This window comes from Ambystoma mexicanum, chromosome 4q (assembly GCF_040938575.1).
Source record: "Ambystoma mexicanum isolate Mex_15411 chromosome 4q, UKY_AmexF1_1, whole genome shotgun sequence".
In the NCBI taxonomy this organism is placed as follows: domain Eukaryota; kingdom Metazoa; phylum Chordata; class Amphibia; order Caudata; family Ambystomatidae; genus Ambystoma; species Ambystoma mexicanum.
This window is the reverse complement of record NC_090928.1, coordinates 302,902,800-302,919,017: the sequence shown is the minus strand read 5'-3', so window position 1 is coordinate 302,919,017 and position 16,218 is coordinate 302,902,800. Positions and strand designations below refer to the sequence as shown.

The following is a 16,218-nucleotide window of genomic DNA, read 5'->3' as shown; positions in this document are numbered from 1 at the left end:
TCGAGCAAGAGCACAATAGAAAAAACCAATGGCTGCATCGTTAACGAGAAAGAACAAGATCTTAGAGCTCTCCCGGAAGATCCACCTATGCTTTCGGCTCCAACAAATAAAGTAAAAAGCGGCCCACCCGCGCTTCCTAAATCGGCCACGGCCAAATCTCAGATCTCGAATAAATCCTCACCATCGTCAGACAGAAAGTACATCAAAATCTGCACTAAACCACTGACCTCAAAATCTAGTCAGCAAAACAGTGTCAGCCAAGACACCAACAGATCTCCCACTTCCACTGAAAGCGACCTAATGGAAGACGCTTTGGAACTTGTGTCGCTTTGGCAGGACAAAGATCCAAACCTAGACAACAATCGGGGAGCCAAAAGAAAAACAGTGTCTTTTAAACGAAGCCAGGACAAAGACACACCTCCAAAGAAAATCAGACAGTGGGAGTCTAAACCCCCAGCACCACATAGGGGGGAAGGTGCGTCTTTGGCTGGGATCAAACTAAAACAGAGCTCCAAAAAACGGGAGGAAGACACTACAGTGAAACACAAGTCCACTCCCAATAGGTGGAAATCTAGAGTGCATTTGAAACAAAAAAGAGACTCCAGAGAACGCAGCCAAAAAAGGGAAAGCACTAGAAGGACTCCACTGAAAATCCGCGAGAGAGAATGGAAACGCCACGGCTTAATGAGAAATAATAGAACAACGGCAACGCGCTCCTTCTTTCTGCAGCCGAATTGTAAAGCAAAGCACAACCGGGTTCTAAATAGATCCGCCATACTGGACTTATTTCATCAAGTCCCGGCTCTCAGATCAGTAACATCAGACTGCCTAGACGTCATCGAATTCTCGGGCCCTCACAGCATAGACAGCGTGTACATCCACATATCTTCTGCTAGCACGAGACTCAAACTCAAGAAGGAGGCCAGAGCCCTTAAAGAATTAGGCTATTATTTGGAAGAATTATACAGCGACAGGGAGATCCCCAGTAATACACGGAGAGGATCAAAGGACAGAGACCTTACAACCACCAGAGATCGTACGCCCCAATACAAGACAGTTTCCCCTTCAAGAGAACGAGCCTCTCGCCACGCTTTTCGCAACTTTCACCCAGGAATAGAAACTTTACATAGGAGTGAAAGTAACTCATCTGATGTTTCTCAAGACGAACCCCCAGACACCGGGTCTCACACTATAGACCCTATAACAACCTCGAGGAAATCAGAATAGGGGGCCTCGAAGAACCGAGCCCATTTAGCATACAGCTAGGGAGGCCACCTAAGACGAGAAGAACCCTTATCTATAGAGACAGACGGGATCCACAGCTTACTCCAACTAACACCCAACAATGGCACAAAAGTGCCCGGAGTAGCACCAGGAGCAAACACAACGAAAAACAGAGTGATATGGTCTCAGATCGAGCCCACAAGGGACCCCCGCAGAACTGGAAGTCATCAAAGGACCCAGCCGATTCCAGAAACAGGCCAAGCGACCAACACATCCATTCACGGCTAAATCGTCATGACCTGGAAAAAAAAAGATGGTCCTGGACGCCGGAAAGACTCTCCACAAAAACAAGAAGATAGCCACAAGTACACACGATGGGAGTCCAGGAAGAATCCGGTAACCCTCACCAGATCGCAAACAAACTTAAAATGGGGTCGTGGAACACAAGAGGATTCGTTCACTTGACACTCAACTCAGATGTTCAACTGGGGACCTTTGACCTTCTTTGTTTACAGGAGACTTGGCTCCTCAGGAAGCCAACAATAGATGGCTTCGAAATCGACTTCTCCCCAGCTACACAAGGAGCGTTGGGCAGGCCCTCCTCAGGTCTCTTGACAGCAGTCAGAATCTGTAGTGGCCTACAACTCAAACAAACAATACTATCCAACACGTCAATTCTGGCCTCCTTGGTATCAGAACAGAAACCCGGAGACTGGGAGAATAGGAACAAACCAACATCTTATCTAGTGATAAATACATACTGGAATCCAAAAGTCGTGAAAGAAACAGCTCTTCTTGAAATCATCGGCCAAACGATAGAGACATGCCTGAATACGATGACAATTGACCACATCATAGTATGCGGGGATTTAAATTTAACATTACCTAACATTGGTCAAACTACATCAAATTGCAATTCACACTCCACATTGGCTCCTACCGTTTCCTCAACAACTCGAGAATCTGACCTGAGAGGCAAGGGATGGGAACTGCTCATGGATGCACTAGATCTCCATAACCTCCATTATCTGAGCTCGACCACACTAAATCAGACTCCAACTTGGGAACAAGGCTCACGCAACGCCTTTCTGGATCACATATATGTATCCAGAAATTTGCTCGCAATGATATCTGTATATGAAGTTATAAGAACTCAAAACAGTGATCACAACCTCCTGACGGCCTCTTGGTCAGCCCCAGAAAGGAAATCGGAGGCAAACCGACAGGAAATGACTACCCCAATTCTTACTAATGGTGCAGGGACCAGACTAAGACTCTCTGATGAAGCAATAAGAACCATTACAAGGACCTTCGAAAGAACTATTGCGGTGCCAGGGGAAGCAAATCCACCTGACTATTATCCCCTGTTGATCCCATACCAACAACAATGGAAAGCTCAATCTTTAGTAAAAAAGCCTAATCATATATACAATAAACCACTGGTGGAGAAAAGAAGGGAAATGAGAAGAATTTTACGCAAAGCGAAATCTTGCCCCTCAAAACAAACAGAGGAGGCAGCAATATCTGCGAAAAAGTCTTACAAAAACTGGCTTAAATCGCACCGTGCCATTTTGTACCAAGAAGACTCTGAGACTATGCTAAAGACCCTAAGTGGGAAACAATCTAAAACTTTCTGGGCCTTGATCAACCCGAAAGGAAATAACTCAAATGAGGCCCTAGCTAATTCAATTGGAGAGAATCACTGGAGATCATTCTTCTCGGATATGTTTGCCCCACCAAAGGGCAACATCCAAGAAACAATAAGGCCCAAAAAAAATCGATGGGACATTGAAAAGGATGAAAAGGAAATCTGCGAAAAAATAAGGAAACTGAACAACTCAAGGGCACCTGGACCCGATGGAATCTCTAATATGGATCTCAAATCGAACATCGAAGTATGGGGCGGACTCATAGCCCGAATATTCCAACAATGCGCGGACACCCAATCCATCCCGAAATCTTGGAAATCAGCAAACGTGGTCCCAATTTTCAAGAAAGGCGATAAAAGCAACCCAGCAAATTACCGCCCAATAGCCTTACTGGACACCATTGGGAAATTGTTTGGAGCCTTTCTTCTAGACAAATTCAAGAACTGGGCAGCCACCTCCGAATTACAAGATGACTTTCAGACAGGATTTGTAAAAAATATCGGAACACTGGCTAACATAATGCTACTCAGTGTATTGAAAGCCAAGGTACTAGAGGGACGACCAAAGATACACCTGGCGTTCATAGACCTCTCACACGCATTCGATACGGTGAATAGAGAGTGCCTTTGGACTAAATTGAGGACAGGGAACTGCCCGACATCAATCCTGAACCCAATCATGGAGCTGTACTCTGGAACATCCATGAGGGTCAGACTTAATGGAAAAGGACAACTTTCAGAGGAGATCAACACTTACAGAGGCGTGAAACAAGGTTGCCCACTGGCCCCCGCACTGTACAATGCGTTCATTGGAGACTACCAACACTGGGACCCCACCATTAGAACATTTCCGCCTAGAATTGGAGAGGAAACGGTTGGCAGACTACTCTACGCCGACGATATCTTATTACTGGATCAAACCGCCATAGGGCTACAACGCAAACTTACTTCGCTCGCAGAATATCTTGAGACCAACGACCTGATTCTAAACTCATTAAAAACAAAAATAATGATTCTGGAAAAATCCACCACACAAAAAGAAAAATCTAAATGGTTCTTGGCTGGAGAGAAATTGGAGAAAGTAAAATCATTCCGATACCTGGGAGTTACGATAAGCGCAAATCGCTTTGAAACCCCCATGCAGGAATCCTTGATTGCCAAGACCAAAACCATGATAACACAAGCTCGACTCATGGACAAAAAATACGGAAGATTCTCACTGAAACCAGTGTTGAACTTCTACACAGCGAAAGCGGTACCTGCTATCACCTACGGTGCAGAAGCGATGCCCATGATTCCAGAACGGATCTGGCAGAAGCTAGAAGGCTTATTTTGGAGGAAAATCCTAATGCTCCCAAATTCTACTCCGATGGCATCTATTCGCAGAGAAATCAACGTCATCTCTTTAAAAGGAAGAGTTAAGTTAAACATCTTAATGCTGAACCGGAAAATCAGACTATCCTCTGTGAAGATCTTCAAGTTTATAAAGGAAGAACTCAAAACAGGAGAGAACAACATCTTAGCCTCTTGGGAGCAAAGAAATACAGAAACCCTTGAGGAAATTGGAAGCTCATGGGAAGAATTAGAAAGCAACCCCGCCAAAACAGCAAAAAAATTTAAACAAATGGACTGGATCAAAACGCTGGAAGAGGCCGCCAAATACAAACTGGCCGCGGACCTACCAGTCAATTACCAAAAACAAAACGAACCTATGAGCTATTTACTACAAGGTCCAAGTAAACAAATTAGAAACACCTTTCTAAGGGCCAGGCTGAATCTTTTACACACGAAAGAAATCCTATTCATCAGAGGCTCTGCTGCTAATAACCTCTGCAGATTCTGCAATAAATCCGAAACAAAAGAAACCTTGAGGCATCTGCTGCTTTCATGTCCGGGACTAGCGGCCAAAAGAATGATACATATGGGCCACTTATCCAAAAACAGGAGTTGCGGGGAGGAGGAATATTGGTAGAATATCCTGATGTCAGGTGGAAATGTAAAATCAGTAATCGCAGTCGGCCAGTTCTTCCAGAATATAAACCTGAAGAAAGAAGATCCAATCTAACAAGTACATTTTCACCTGTCTAGACACAGAAGCGCAATAAATCAGAACTCCTTTGAGATCACAAACTCTTTGAACAACAAACTTTGTTAAAACTGTGAAAACAGTTGAATCAAATAAAAAAAGAAAAAAAAAAAAAAAACCTTAATAGGTAGTTTCTTCCGAAACGAAATGACCACGCCTCTTGACCTTGATGTAAAGGAAGAGCCATAAACCGAACCAACCCACTCCTTTTCCAACCAAGAAATTTCCTTCGCCAAAATATGAGTCTCCTGTAAGAAACAGATGTCAGCATGCATGTCCTGCAACATATGAAACACTTTCTTTTTCTTTAGCAAATTATTGACCCCATTCACATTCCAAGAGACAATACAGAGATCATTGACTGTCCCACCTTTGTGTAAAGTCATCATTACACCAGGAAGGTCAAAAGCATGAAAAGCAGAAACAGAATTACCAAACACAAATAAATGACACACACAGAAATACGAACAAAAAACAAAGAGTAAAAAACAAAAAGAACAGATAAGACTGTGAAGTCTATTCAGCCTAGAAAACAATTGAAACAACATTCGGAACCATCTCCAGGACCCCTCCCAATGCACAATAAAAAAAATCAATAAAGCATCAAAAGTTACCATTTCCAAAAAAAAGAAAAAGTGCATAACCAAAATTCAAAAACCAAAAAGACAACCTACAAGAATCCCAAATGCCCCATCCCCCAATAAAACCATATGAAAATTCAGCAAACAACTAAGCCCCAAACTAAAACAACAACAAAGCTGCAGTATGTCATAACTGAACCGTTATACTAACAGCACAGTTCTTAGCTACTTAAAGAAATTATAAGGTGAGCCTCAGTTCCGCAACCTAAAATGGTCCACCCCTCAAAGCTGAGTTGAAAGCCTGCAAAAAGAATAAAATAAACGCAGCATAAATCCGCGTGTATAAGGGACAAAGAGGCGTGTATAAACTCCCGGTGCATTCCAGTCAAAAGGGAAATCCAATATCCTCCAAAAGCATATGGTGAGCCGGTTCCAGATCCACTCTGATAATCAGTGCTCCATCAAATTAAAAATCCCGACAAAGGCTGAGCAGGGGATCCAAATAACCCATTATGATAATTTCCTCATTCATTGTCAATAAGCACTCCGGTTTCCCACGGCCACAGATCACCTGGCCCCAGCACCTGTCTTCCGAAGTTGATATTTTCCTCAAATGTGTACATTCACGTAAGACAGCATAAGGTAAAGCCCCTCATGTAAATATCGCCTGCATGCTCAGAATGTCCAACACCCAGCCTCACATCATGTCTTACCGCCGTCAGTTGTATCCCCAGCAGCCCCCTCGCACCCCCTCAAGCCGCAGGGCATACCTCTCAACGCCAGCGCACTGACAGGCGGCACGCCGGCGGCCGCCCCATTCCGAACGCGGTCTCCCCCACGAACCAAGCTGGGCACAAGCCGTCTGCCTTTTCCACAGCCCATCGTTGAAAAAATGCACCAACTCCATATGCGGGCTGCATCAGAGGCACGATCAGCCCCACCCGATCCCAGAAACGACCGCAGATGATACCGCTGGCAAGATCTGCTGACGGATGCGTCGTGCGTGCGCTGTACGTCCTGGTAGAATGGTCCCTTCCTCAAACCAAGCCAGATTCATCCCGGAGCACGGACCGAGGCCGTGAAAAAGAACTTTATCAAGTCACAAAGCGCAATGTCACAAAACGAAAGGCTCACAGTAAGGAAAAGTTCCAGAGCATTTTTTTAAACGCGGTAACGTTAACTGCCATCTGCAATCGGCGCCATTTTAAGTATGTCTAAACATTGTCCAAAAAGAAAAATCAGTGATGAAAAGAGAGATTAAAAATCCAATAGCCATGGAGCGGGACCAGGGGGGCACAAACAAATCCAAATTCATTCACTGGTAAGGGTAGGCACAGGAAGACCCCTCTTATATGTTTCCATCCAGTCAAGCGCTTGCACAGGATCAGATGTGCTCTTATCACCATCAGGAAACGCAATAGTAAGGACATTATTTCTACTGAGAAAGGCCCTTAGAGTTAGCTGTCTGGACAAGTCTTTAGCACCACGAAATGATCTTCTCAGGAGCAAGATTTCCTTAGGATAGTCAGGGTAAATAAAAACAGATTTACCTTTGAAAGAGGCATTTCCAACCAGTCTGGCAGCTTTCATCAAGCGTTCTTTAGACCTTTGATTCAAAAAGGAAACCAAAACATGCCTTGCCTTATCCCCCTGGTGTTTTCCAGTCCTAAAAATATTATCAATGTCTTCCGTCTTGATTGTAGTACAATGAAAACTTTCCTTAAAAACCTGAAATATCAAGGAAGGCAAATCCTCATCATCACCAGCAGAATCCTCCACTCCAACCAATCTGATATTTCTAGCCCTGATCCTTAACTCCAAATCCAAGCGTTGCTCTTTCTCTTTCTTCAAGTCAGACCTCAGAATATTGTAAGCCTGGAAGCTGCCAGCAATCTCAGAGCTCATAATCAAAGAAGTTTTTTCCAATTCAGTGACTCTGCCATCTAGCTGACCGGTTTTCAAATTGAGCTCAGCCATAGTCAGCTTGATATCACTAACATCTTGGGCCACCTGAAGAATGATTTTGTAGACATCCCGAATGCTCGGGCTATCTCCCATCTCAGGAACCTGTTTGGGTTTCTTTGAAGCAGGGTTTTCTGCTTCTCCAATCTTTTTCTTGGAATTCATAGCAATATCTTATAAATATCTTCAAGGAGAGGTCCAGAGCAGTTGAGTTAAGCTGCTACTCCACTGCCAGCCATTCTAGAACCCCACATCTGCGTGAACATGAGGGCACCTAACACGGCCATTGAACGAGAGAGGCATACATCACAGAGAATGACGGATATGATGTACCTGCTGCATGGAGCAAAAGTATTCTCGAAATGAGATCTTAATAAAGGCTATCACCAGCCACTCAATCTTCTGAAACATGCCCTGTCACTCTCTTCGGAAGGTCTGCTAATAAAGTAAGACCAGGTAGTGCTCCCACACACACTACAGGACAGTCATTGATATAGTTCACACCTGATACAGGGTAATCCACCAAACAACAACTGCGGACAAAGGTGTGGTTCTCCCAAACGGACACTAAAGTGAAAGAAGCCTTGAGGAAGTGTACAATATGCAAGGTGGTTGCTCCCTTTGCATTCCCAGAACTCCTAAAGAGGATAGCCATGCTGACTCAAGTATGGAGTGAAGTAGCAGTCGACATGTTTGGGCACCTTCCCAACCGCAAGTACGTCTTGGTAATCATGGTTGAGATGTCGCGGTTCCCAGAGGTACACTTGATACGCTCCACTGCAGCACATGCTGTCATCCCAGCTCTGGACAACACTTTTACTGACTACGGCATCCCAACAGTCGTAAAGTCTGACAATGGTCCACCGTTTAGTGGACAAGAATTCAGAATGTTTGCTGAACATCTAGGATTCCAACACAGGAAAATTACCCTATTATGGCCACAGGCGAATGGCACCGTAGACTGCTTTATGGCGAATCTCAAACGCATCTTGCAAATATGCTCCATCACAAGAGGATCGTTGTGATGCTGGAAATGCATTGGAGGGACAGGGCCTCCCTGTCCTTGTCCTGTAGTCCTTTTTCATTTGTGTTCTGTATCGTTTATTGTTGAGTCCATGTGGGACTCCTGGCAGTGCAGCTCTTCCTGTTTTTGGTTTGGTGTACAGACCCATGGGCTACCCTTATGGCATCCATGCGTGTGGGTGCAACCCTGTGCCCCTAGTGTATGTTTTTGGGCACCTGTGTGTGACCCACAGAGCAGGGTATGAGCTGGTGGCAGCTCCATGCTGAATTTGACAGGTGCTCTGAGTATCCTCCATTTTGGGATACCCAGGCCCTGGCATTGGAATCAGTTGATTCCTGATAGGAAACGAGATGGCCCCAGTGGCCTCTTGCTTTCTATTGCCTGTTACCTTGTTTTCCCAAAGTCCTGTGAAGCCCTGACTCTGTCCCTTCCCCCTGACTGGCTGTTGGGTGGAAGTTCCATAGGTTGCCAGTCAAAGGATCGAATCTAAAGGGTCGACAGGTCAAAGGATCGACACCAAAGGGTCGACCGGTCAAAGGATCGTTTTTTTTTTCCACATATTCTTTTTTTTTGGGGGGGTGGGGTCTCACCCAACCCCCTTTTTTTTGCTAAAAACCACTTTTTTTTCCCTAAACGAAAACCTGAAGAAATATATATAATTTTTTAAAAAAAATCGATCCTTTGACCTGTCGACCCTTTGGTGTCGATCCTTTGACCTATCGACCCTTTAGATTCGATCCTTTGACTAGACACCAGTTCCATATATGGTGTTGTTGTGAAGTCCAGGCCAGACTGGCTGGAGCCTTCCCAGTGACTGCATGTTGTGGGTACACCCTGTGGGTGGGACCTGGGTTAGTGGAGTGTGTGACCAAAATGCTCCTTGTTGTGGATGTCTGGTTTCTGGTGTTTGACACAATGACTGAGCCAGCCCTGCCCGAAACTGGTATGAATGCAGTGTGGAGTGTTGAATGGCTGGGTACTTGTCCTAATACACATAACTTGTTGTGAGTGTCTGGAGAGAAGTGAATGGCCTGAATGCACTATGCACCTGATTGGCTGCCTGCCTGCATGAATGCCCTTCTGACCGATTGGTTGCCTGAGTGTGACCCAGCAGAATGAATGGGAGATCAACTTCTATATCTGGGGGCCTCTCACAGCTAGAATTTGTGTTCAGAAGCTGAAGAGAAACTGGAGTTGAAACTGAAGCTTAACCTTGAAGCCCTGCTGGAAGAGAAGTCTTGCTGCTGCTCTACTTCGTCGATCTGAAAGCTGCTGTGTCTCCAAAGACTGACCCAGAGAGGACCTTGTTAGGCGCCCTCTTCCCAAGCTACGAGGAACCATCGTGCACTGCTAATCTTTGCCAACGCTCCCTGGTAGACAGACCTACAAAAGGCTGCCGACCGGAGACGGGGACCGCCGTGGAACCACAAGGAGAAGCGCCCGGACACTGTTGTCCATCACCGTCGATGACCGCCGTCGCTGACCAGAGCCGCCGTGCTCCCTTTGGCTAAGTAACATTTGATCCAAGGACGCTCTCGCCTGCACTGTCGACTGCTTTGTCCCGCTGGAGAAAGTCAAAGCCGCCGACACGCCGCTGAGCATCCGCCGGTGGTTTTCCCGCCACCTGATGACCGTAGAGACGCCGGACGACTCAACGCCCTTGCTGGGCCACAGTTCTTCACAATCTCTTTGCGGTCCTGAACTATCGTCATCGAGGTGCCCGCACGCCTCTTCCTTGCAGGACACCAACGATCCGTCGTTGACGAGCACCGCTAGGAACGAAGCTGCCACCTCACCGTCGTCGTTCAACCCTTTTCCTCGTGGGATCTCACCAATCCCTGGCTCCTGCCTTAACGCACATGAAGGATCCGTGGACGACCCGACGACGAACTCTGCCATTCCTGGTACATTGGGGTTGTAGAACTATTTTAGAAGGATAGTTCTAAAATTGAACAATATATGGACTGGGCTTGTGATATATCTTTACTTTACAGGTTGCCCAGGTGGGGGGGATCTACACACAGAACTGTGTCTAGGTAACGGGGCCAGTATTCTGCCAATTGTTCTAACCAACTGCTTTCTTCCTATATCTATTGTTGGTTACCTTTATTAAGTGATATGTGTGATATTTGACCAAAGTATAGTTGATCCACTTTAATGAGATCTGATAATAATTGTGGTACCACTTAGAATTGTATATATTTGTCATTATAGATTAACTAAGCACAAAGTGAGTTAGTGAGTATTGTGATTGTATATAACCTTGAACTTAATTATATAAAGACTGTGTTTTAACTAATACAGTGTGTGGACATTCCTTTGTGGGGGCTTGGGGACTACACTGTACTTAAGAACCAGCCTGCATCACCTCCTGAGAAGCTAGCCCTTGATTGCTCGTCCATTGCTACCATAATAGAGAATCTTGGCTGGGGTCCTCTGTGCCTCTCGTCTGCCATATAGAGAGCAGAAGTACAGACCACCTCTCCAGCCTTCACAAACGTTCATGCAAGCGATCTACAACCTACTGCGGGACTATCGGCACACCTCTCCCAGCTCCACAGTAGTGTGTCCCTCAGAGCACTTGTTCGGCAGAATCGGCAGAACCAACATCCCGCATTCCAGTACAAACGATTTATCAGCTGACACTTAACTAAAGGCGAGGGAGAAGGACAGAGAAAGCAAGGAAAATATGAAAACATACCCGGATGGATGCAAGGAGGAGGGCAAAGGAATCAGAAGAATGCCTTGGGGATCAAGTACTAGTGCGCCAAGTATAAGGGTCCAAAGGGACACCGGCATTCATCCCACAACCCATGACAGTCACCCACATTAAGGGATCCATGGTGACAGCAGCAAGTCCACAAGGTACGATCACCAGAAACTCCTAGTTCTTCAAACGGCTGGAAAGTGAAGCAACACTGTGGAATGAAGAGTGTTTCATCTGATAGTTGCTCTGACTTCATGGACGCTGATGTGGACACAGACAATAGTGACAGTGAGAGAGGTGATTCGCAACCCCTCAAAAAGATCAATATGAATACCCAAAAGATGGATAGAAGAGATGGGGTAAAGTCAGAAGTTTATTGTAAAAGCGAAGGGGAGATGTAGCGTCCTCTTTCTATGTTCTCTGTGTTTAATGAGGATACAGTCCTCTGTCCATGGAAAGCGCGTTGGCTCGGCATGGGTAGGCGGGGCTACCACCAAAAGTTTCGGCACTTGCCATTTAGAATTAAAGGGAGTTGACACGCCATTACCCGCGGCTCGTTGTCTTTATTGATGCGTGTGTCATTTTGAACCAGCATAACAAAACATGTCACCTCTGCCATCAACCTAAATGGAAGTGTATGCCCGGTTTTCTCCGACATACCTTAATGTAATTGTGATGTCCTCACATAATGGAATGATTTCATGGCATCATGTCATAATATCGTGTCATAAAGCCCTGGTTCCATGATGTTATGTCACATTGTCATGGCTTCTTGTCATGAAAGTTTGTCGTCATTTAATGGAGTCATATTCTGTCAAAACTGGGAGCATACCATGATTGTTCGAATCGAAGCAAACTAGCTTCATTGCACGTTAGGGTCTGGTACTTCTCTTATGGCAAGCATGAGTTGCTGGTTATAAAGTCACCCTATCATCTTATTGCTGGTGCGCTGACACAATGACCGCACGTGTGCTACTGATAGTTCCAAAGCGGCTGGTGCCAATGTTGTCATTGCACCAGGTCTAAGACATGCTATATTTGTTCATTGTTGTTGCACCACAATTAGCAGTGGGAACGCAATACATAAATGTGTGCTCTATAAGCTGCCGAGAAGACGGGAAAATGTTTGAGACGTTAGGGCCATTCGAATTACCAGATGTGTGTTGCTGTTTGTTCAGTGCATATATGGTCAATTTGCTGGCACTTCCACTGGCATTCCAACAGTGCGAAACCCAGCCGTATTTAGCAATTACATTGCCGTAACAACAAGCTCAAATCCGGTCATTGCTACAGTACTGACATTGGTGTTCTCAGGGGCCACAATCGGAAATGTATTCTTGTAGGCTGTAGTTGGCGTCCTGGGGCTTGCTTGGCTGCAGCAATTCCAGCCATGTCCATTGCTGTCTGAGCCCTAGACTACCATAATGGGCATTGGCCTCCCTTCTTTCCGGCAACAGAAGGTAAAACCCGCTTGAGGAGTGCATTTAAGTGTAGGCAATGATTGGTTAAGTGAATACATTTAAAAGCAGCTATGGTGTGGTGGCCTACCCGAAACTGGAAATTGTGTGCAGTCATAATGTAAACTCACAATGATGTTGTAGGTGCATATACTGCAATACAATTGGGCATAATGGAAACTGGCAATAATTTACTAAATGTTAACTGAATAATGGCATACTGTAAACTCTCAATGTTTTGCTAGCTGGGTTCGAATATACATGCATTAAAATCAGAGCAGAACATATTTATTCATCAAAATATTTGGTGGCTTTATAATGGTATGTCCACTTTTATTTTTATTACCCAACAGTCGTTTATTTGATGTCACGTTTCTTCTTACGCTAGGGGTTGCCTGTTTATTACATATGAAGTTCTGTTACAGAAGAAACACCGGACACTGGATACTGAAGCTGTTGAACAAGAAAATATGAAGTCCTATATTTATGTGGATACGATTGTTTCAGCGCAAAGGGATTTGCAAGGTAACAAAACAAAAGCAACATGTATAGTGATAGCAAATGTGAGGGGTATTTTAAATTAACGTGGACTAGTTGCCTACACACTGTGCCCCTCATTCCCCTTACAAAGCAGAATCTGTTGTAGAGTCAGACTGATTGCGCTTCCACCCGTTGAGCTGCTTAAAGTAGATTCTCTCAGTGAACCTCACATTGTTTATGCAAGTCAGGGTCTCTGCAAGAATGCCATTACTCTCGTATAGCAGCCCCTTGAAGAGATCCTTTCCGAGGGTCTTAGCATGCATGCAGACTATTTTCGTTTTCTCTCTGCCATGCATCCCTCCTGCATGGTGGAAACAAATGTATCCTCTTTGTGTTACATATACATTTATAATACTTTTGTATCATCTGTTCATATGACCTGCATAACTATTACAAAGTAGACCTGCTCAGGTGAGTAGCATCCTCAACTTGTATTTATTATAGAGTGCAAAGGTCAGTGGGTAACAGGCCCCGAGATGCTCCCTTCTTCTGCTCCCTTTGGTTTGTTCAACTCCTTCTCCTTCAAACTACAACCACTCACTAGCTCACATTCTGAATAGAACATTCCAATCGGGAACATAAAAATAGGTCAAACTATGTACAAGTAGGATGGGCATGGCTTGGCAGCCATGGAGTAGGCTGTGACTCCAGAGGGCTCCGTGATCCGACAGATGATCTGTGGAAGCGTATGCTGCCAGAATGCAGATTGAAGTCCCAAAATAGCACCAAAGGTGTGTGAAGACAGAGAGACCAAAGTGTGACCATCAGTGGGTAAATCGTGCTACGAGAAGAGAAGATCGGACACTTTGAATCTTGGGTCGCAAGCCGTGACAATAAAAAGATGGCGGCGACCCGAGACACAGAGACCCCGGTCGGCGAAGAAAGCGGCGGAGGGGCGAGCTGCTGAAGGTAAAAAGGACAACCGGAGATCTGCAGCGTATATACATATAAACGGTTGTAGCAGCACAGGAGCGCGGGCCCGCGAGTGGTCGGAAAAGCGGGACATGAATGCCCGCGGAAGGCAGTAGACAAAGATAGCCTGAGCGTGGTAGCCGATCGGGCTCAGAGAGGCTCGTTGTGCAGTGCACCGAACGGATGCGTCTTGAGCGAAGACCGACCCGACATTGGGAATAGAGTGGTCGGCCCCCAGAGATAGTGAATCACCCTCCCCCTGGCACCGTGAGCAGTTGCATGGAGTACGTCGCGGCAGGCAGAGCGAATAGTAAAGGCATCGGTGAGTCCAGGACCGGCGGTCATATTATAATGTACACAGGAAGACAGACGCACAAGTGGTAAGCTGAACATGCAGCAATAAGCAAAAGCGAGCAAATCGCTTGTACCAGACGAGCGCGTATGACTAAGGAGCTGGGGCCGGTTACGTGACCCGCAGGGAACAAACATAGAGTTTGTGATTAATACACGGCTGCGAGGGACTTGGCAGACGCTTGCTGGAACATGAGAAATTGATGGGGGGGCCCAACTAGGTGTGCGCCCACGGCTTTGGGAATGGCAATAAGGAAGCGCGCACGTAGCAACATAACATTGCCCACAAGCCAAAATGGCAGATCGAGACGCACAACACACGACCCAACGCTGAAGGGCTAAAAGAGCACATTGGCTGGCATCAGGCTGCGTGTCCTCCAGGAAACAAACCTCAAGAATAAATGAGAGCTACAAGAGAGTGAGAGCGGACAGAGACCGTGAAATTGAGAAGGAGATGGCATGGGGAAGATGGCTCAGGCAACACTGAGGTCTATGCTGCCCAAATGAGAGGGGAAAGAGAATGGAATGAAAGAAAATAACCCCACGGCAGAGTGCTAGCAGACACTGAAAGGCCCCCAGCCAACAACTGGCATTCAGCCCACTGGCTAGTGAAATAATACACTGGCCCCAGAGCAGGGACTGAATTAAATAACACGGAAACTAAGTATATTATCTGGGCATGGAAGTCACAGAAGCAGCTCACACAAGGTGAATATCAAGAAGATAATAGCGCAGACTCTCAAGATCGTGGCCCTGGATCTGCTACGGCGAAGCTGCCACTAAGTGACGGTACAGGGGAACAGAGCCACTGAACCGGGCGCAAAGAAGTACAGGAACAGCACACGAGCCGCAACACGAGAGGCTCCCGGCCACAAGAATAAACAGCGAGGAAGCACAAGACCTGCAAGTCGCACGAAACACATTTTTGGGGTAAACGTAGAGCAGAAAATGTCGGTGAGGGGTGGCAAACTAAGGGCAAGCAGCCCACAATGGATATATTTGCTAAACCACAACAGTCCCCCGTCACCCCAACGCAGAGTACAGCTGCTGCATCCACAGCGATGACATCATCCAGCGAGAACAATTTGATCCTAACAGCCATCACGGAAATGAAGGCCTCGTGGGGGACAGCGATGGCAGATCTGAGGACTGCACTGGAAACGAATATAGATGCTGTGGGAATAGAAGTCAACCTGTTGAGGCAAGATGTGAGAGCGCTTGCGGAGAGAACTAGTGGCCTAGAGAGCGCAGTGAAAATCAACACGGACACTAGCACAAATAATGCCAGGGAAGTCCACATACTGAAGCAACAGGTAGCAAACCTGGAAAACCGGGCAGAAAAGATGCTGAAGGGAGAGTGAGACTCAACAACATATGCATAGTCGGCCTACCGGAAGGGGAAGAAGGCCAAGACCCCACGGACTATGTGGCAAATATGATTATACAAGAAATAGGAGCAGGCAAGCTTTCTCAGGGGTTCGCAGTGGAACGTGCGCATAGGGCCCTGATGAGGAAACCACAACCCAGAGCCCCCCGAGGGCGATTATGGCAAAGATTTTGAATTACAGGGACAGAGAGAAGATCTTGGAACACTTTCGCAAAGGAGGGACAATAACAAGAGCGTCTGCCACCATCACTGCATACCCTGATTATACCATGATGGTGCAGAGACAGCGCTACAGCTATGTGATCCTGCAAAACTCAAGATTTTCCACAAAGGCAAGGT

The 16,218-nt window shown here is 46.0% G+C and overlaps 1 protein-coding gene across 3 annotated transcripts in view; it reads left to right on the top strand.

Moving 5' to 3' along the window:
- SERAC1 (serine active site containing 1) overlaps positions 1-16,218 on the top strand; it is an 898,347-nt gene that overhangs the window by 163,336 nt on the left and 718,793 nt on the right. For 2 of the 3 annotated variants that reach the window (XM_069607873.1, XM_069607875.1), the window contains exon 4: positions 13,078-13,214. In XM_069607873.1, coding sequence (XP_069463974.1) covers positions 13,078-13,214 — 137 coding nt within the window. The remainder of the gene's footprint in view (positions 1-13,077; positions 13,215-16,218) is intronic. The other variant, XM_069607874.1, reaches the window with a different exon arrangement.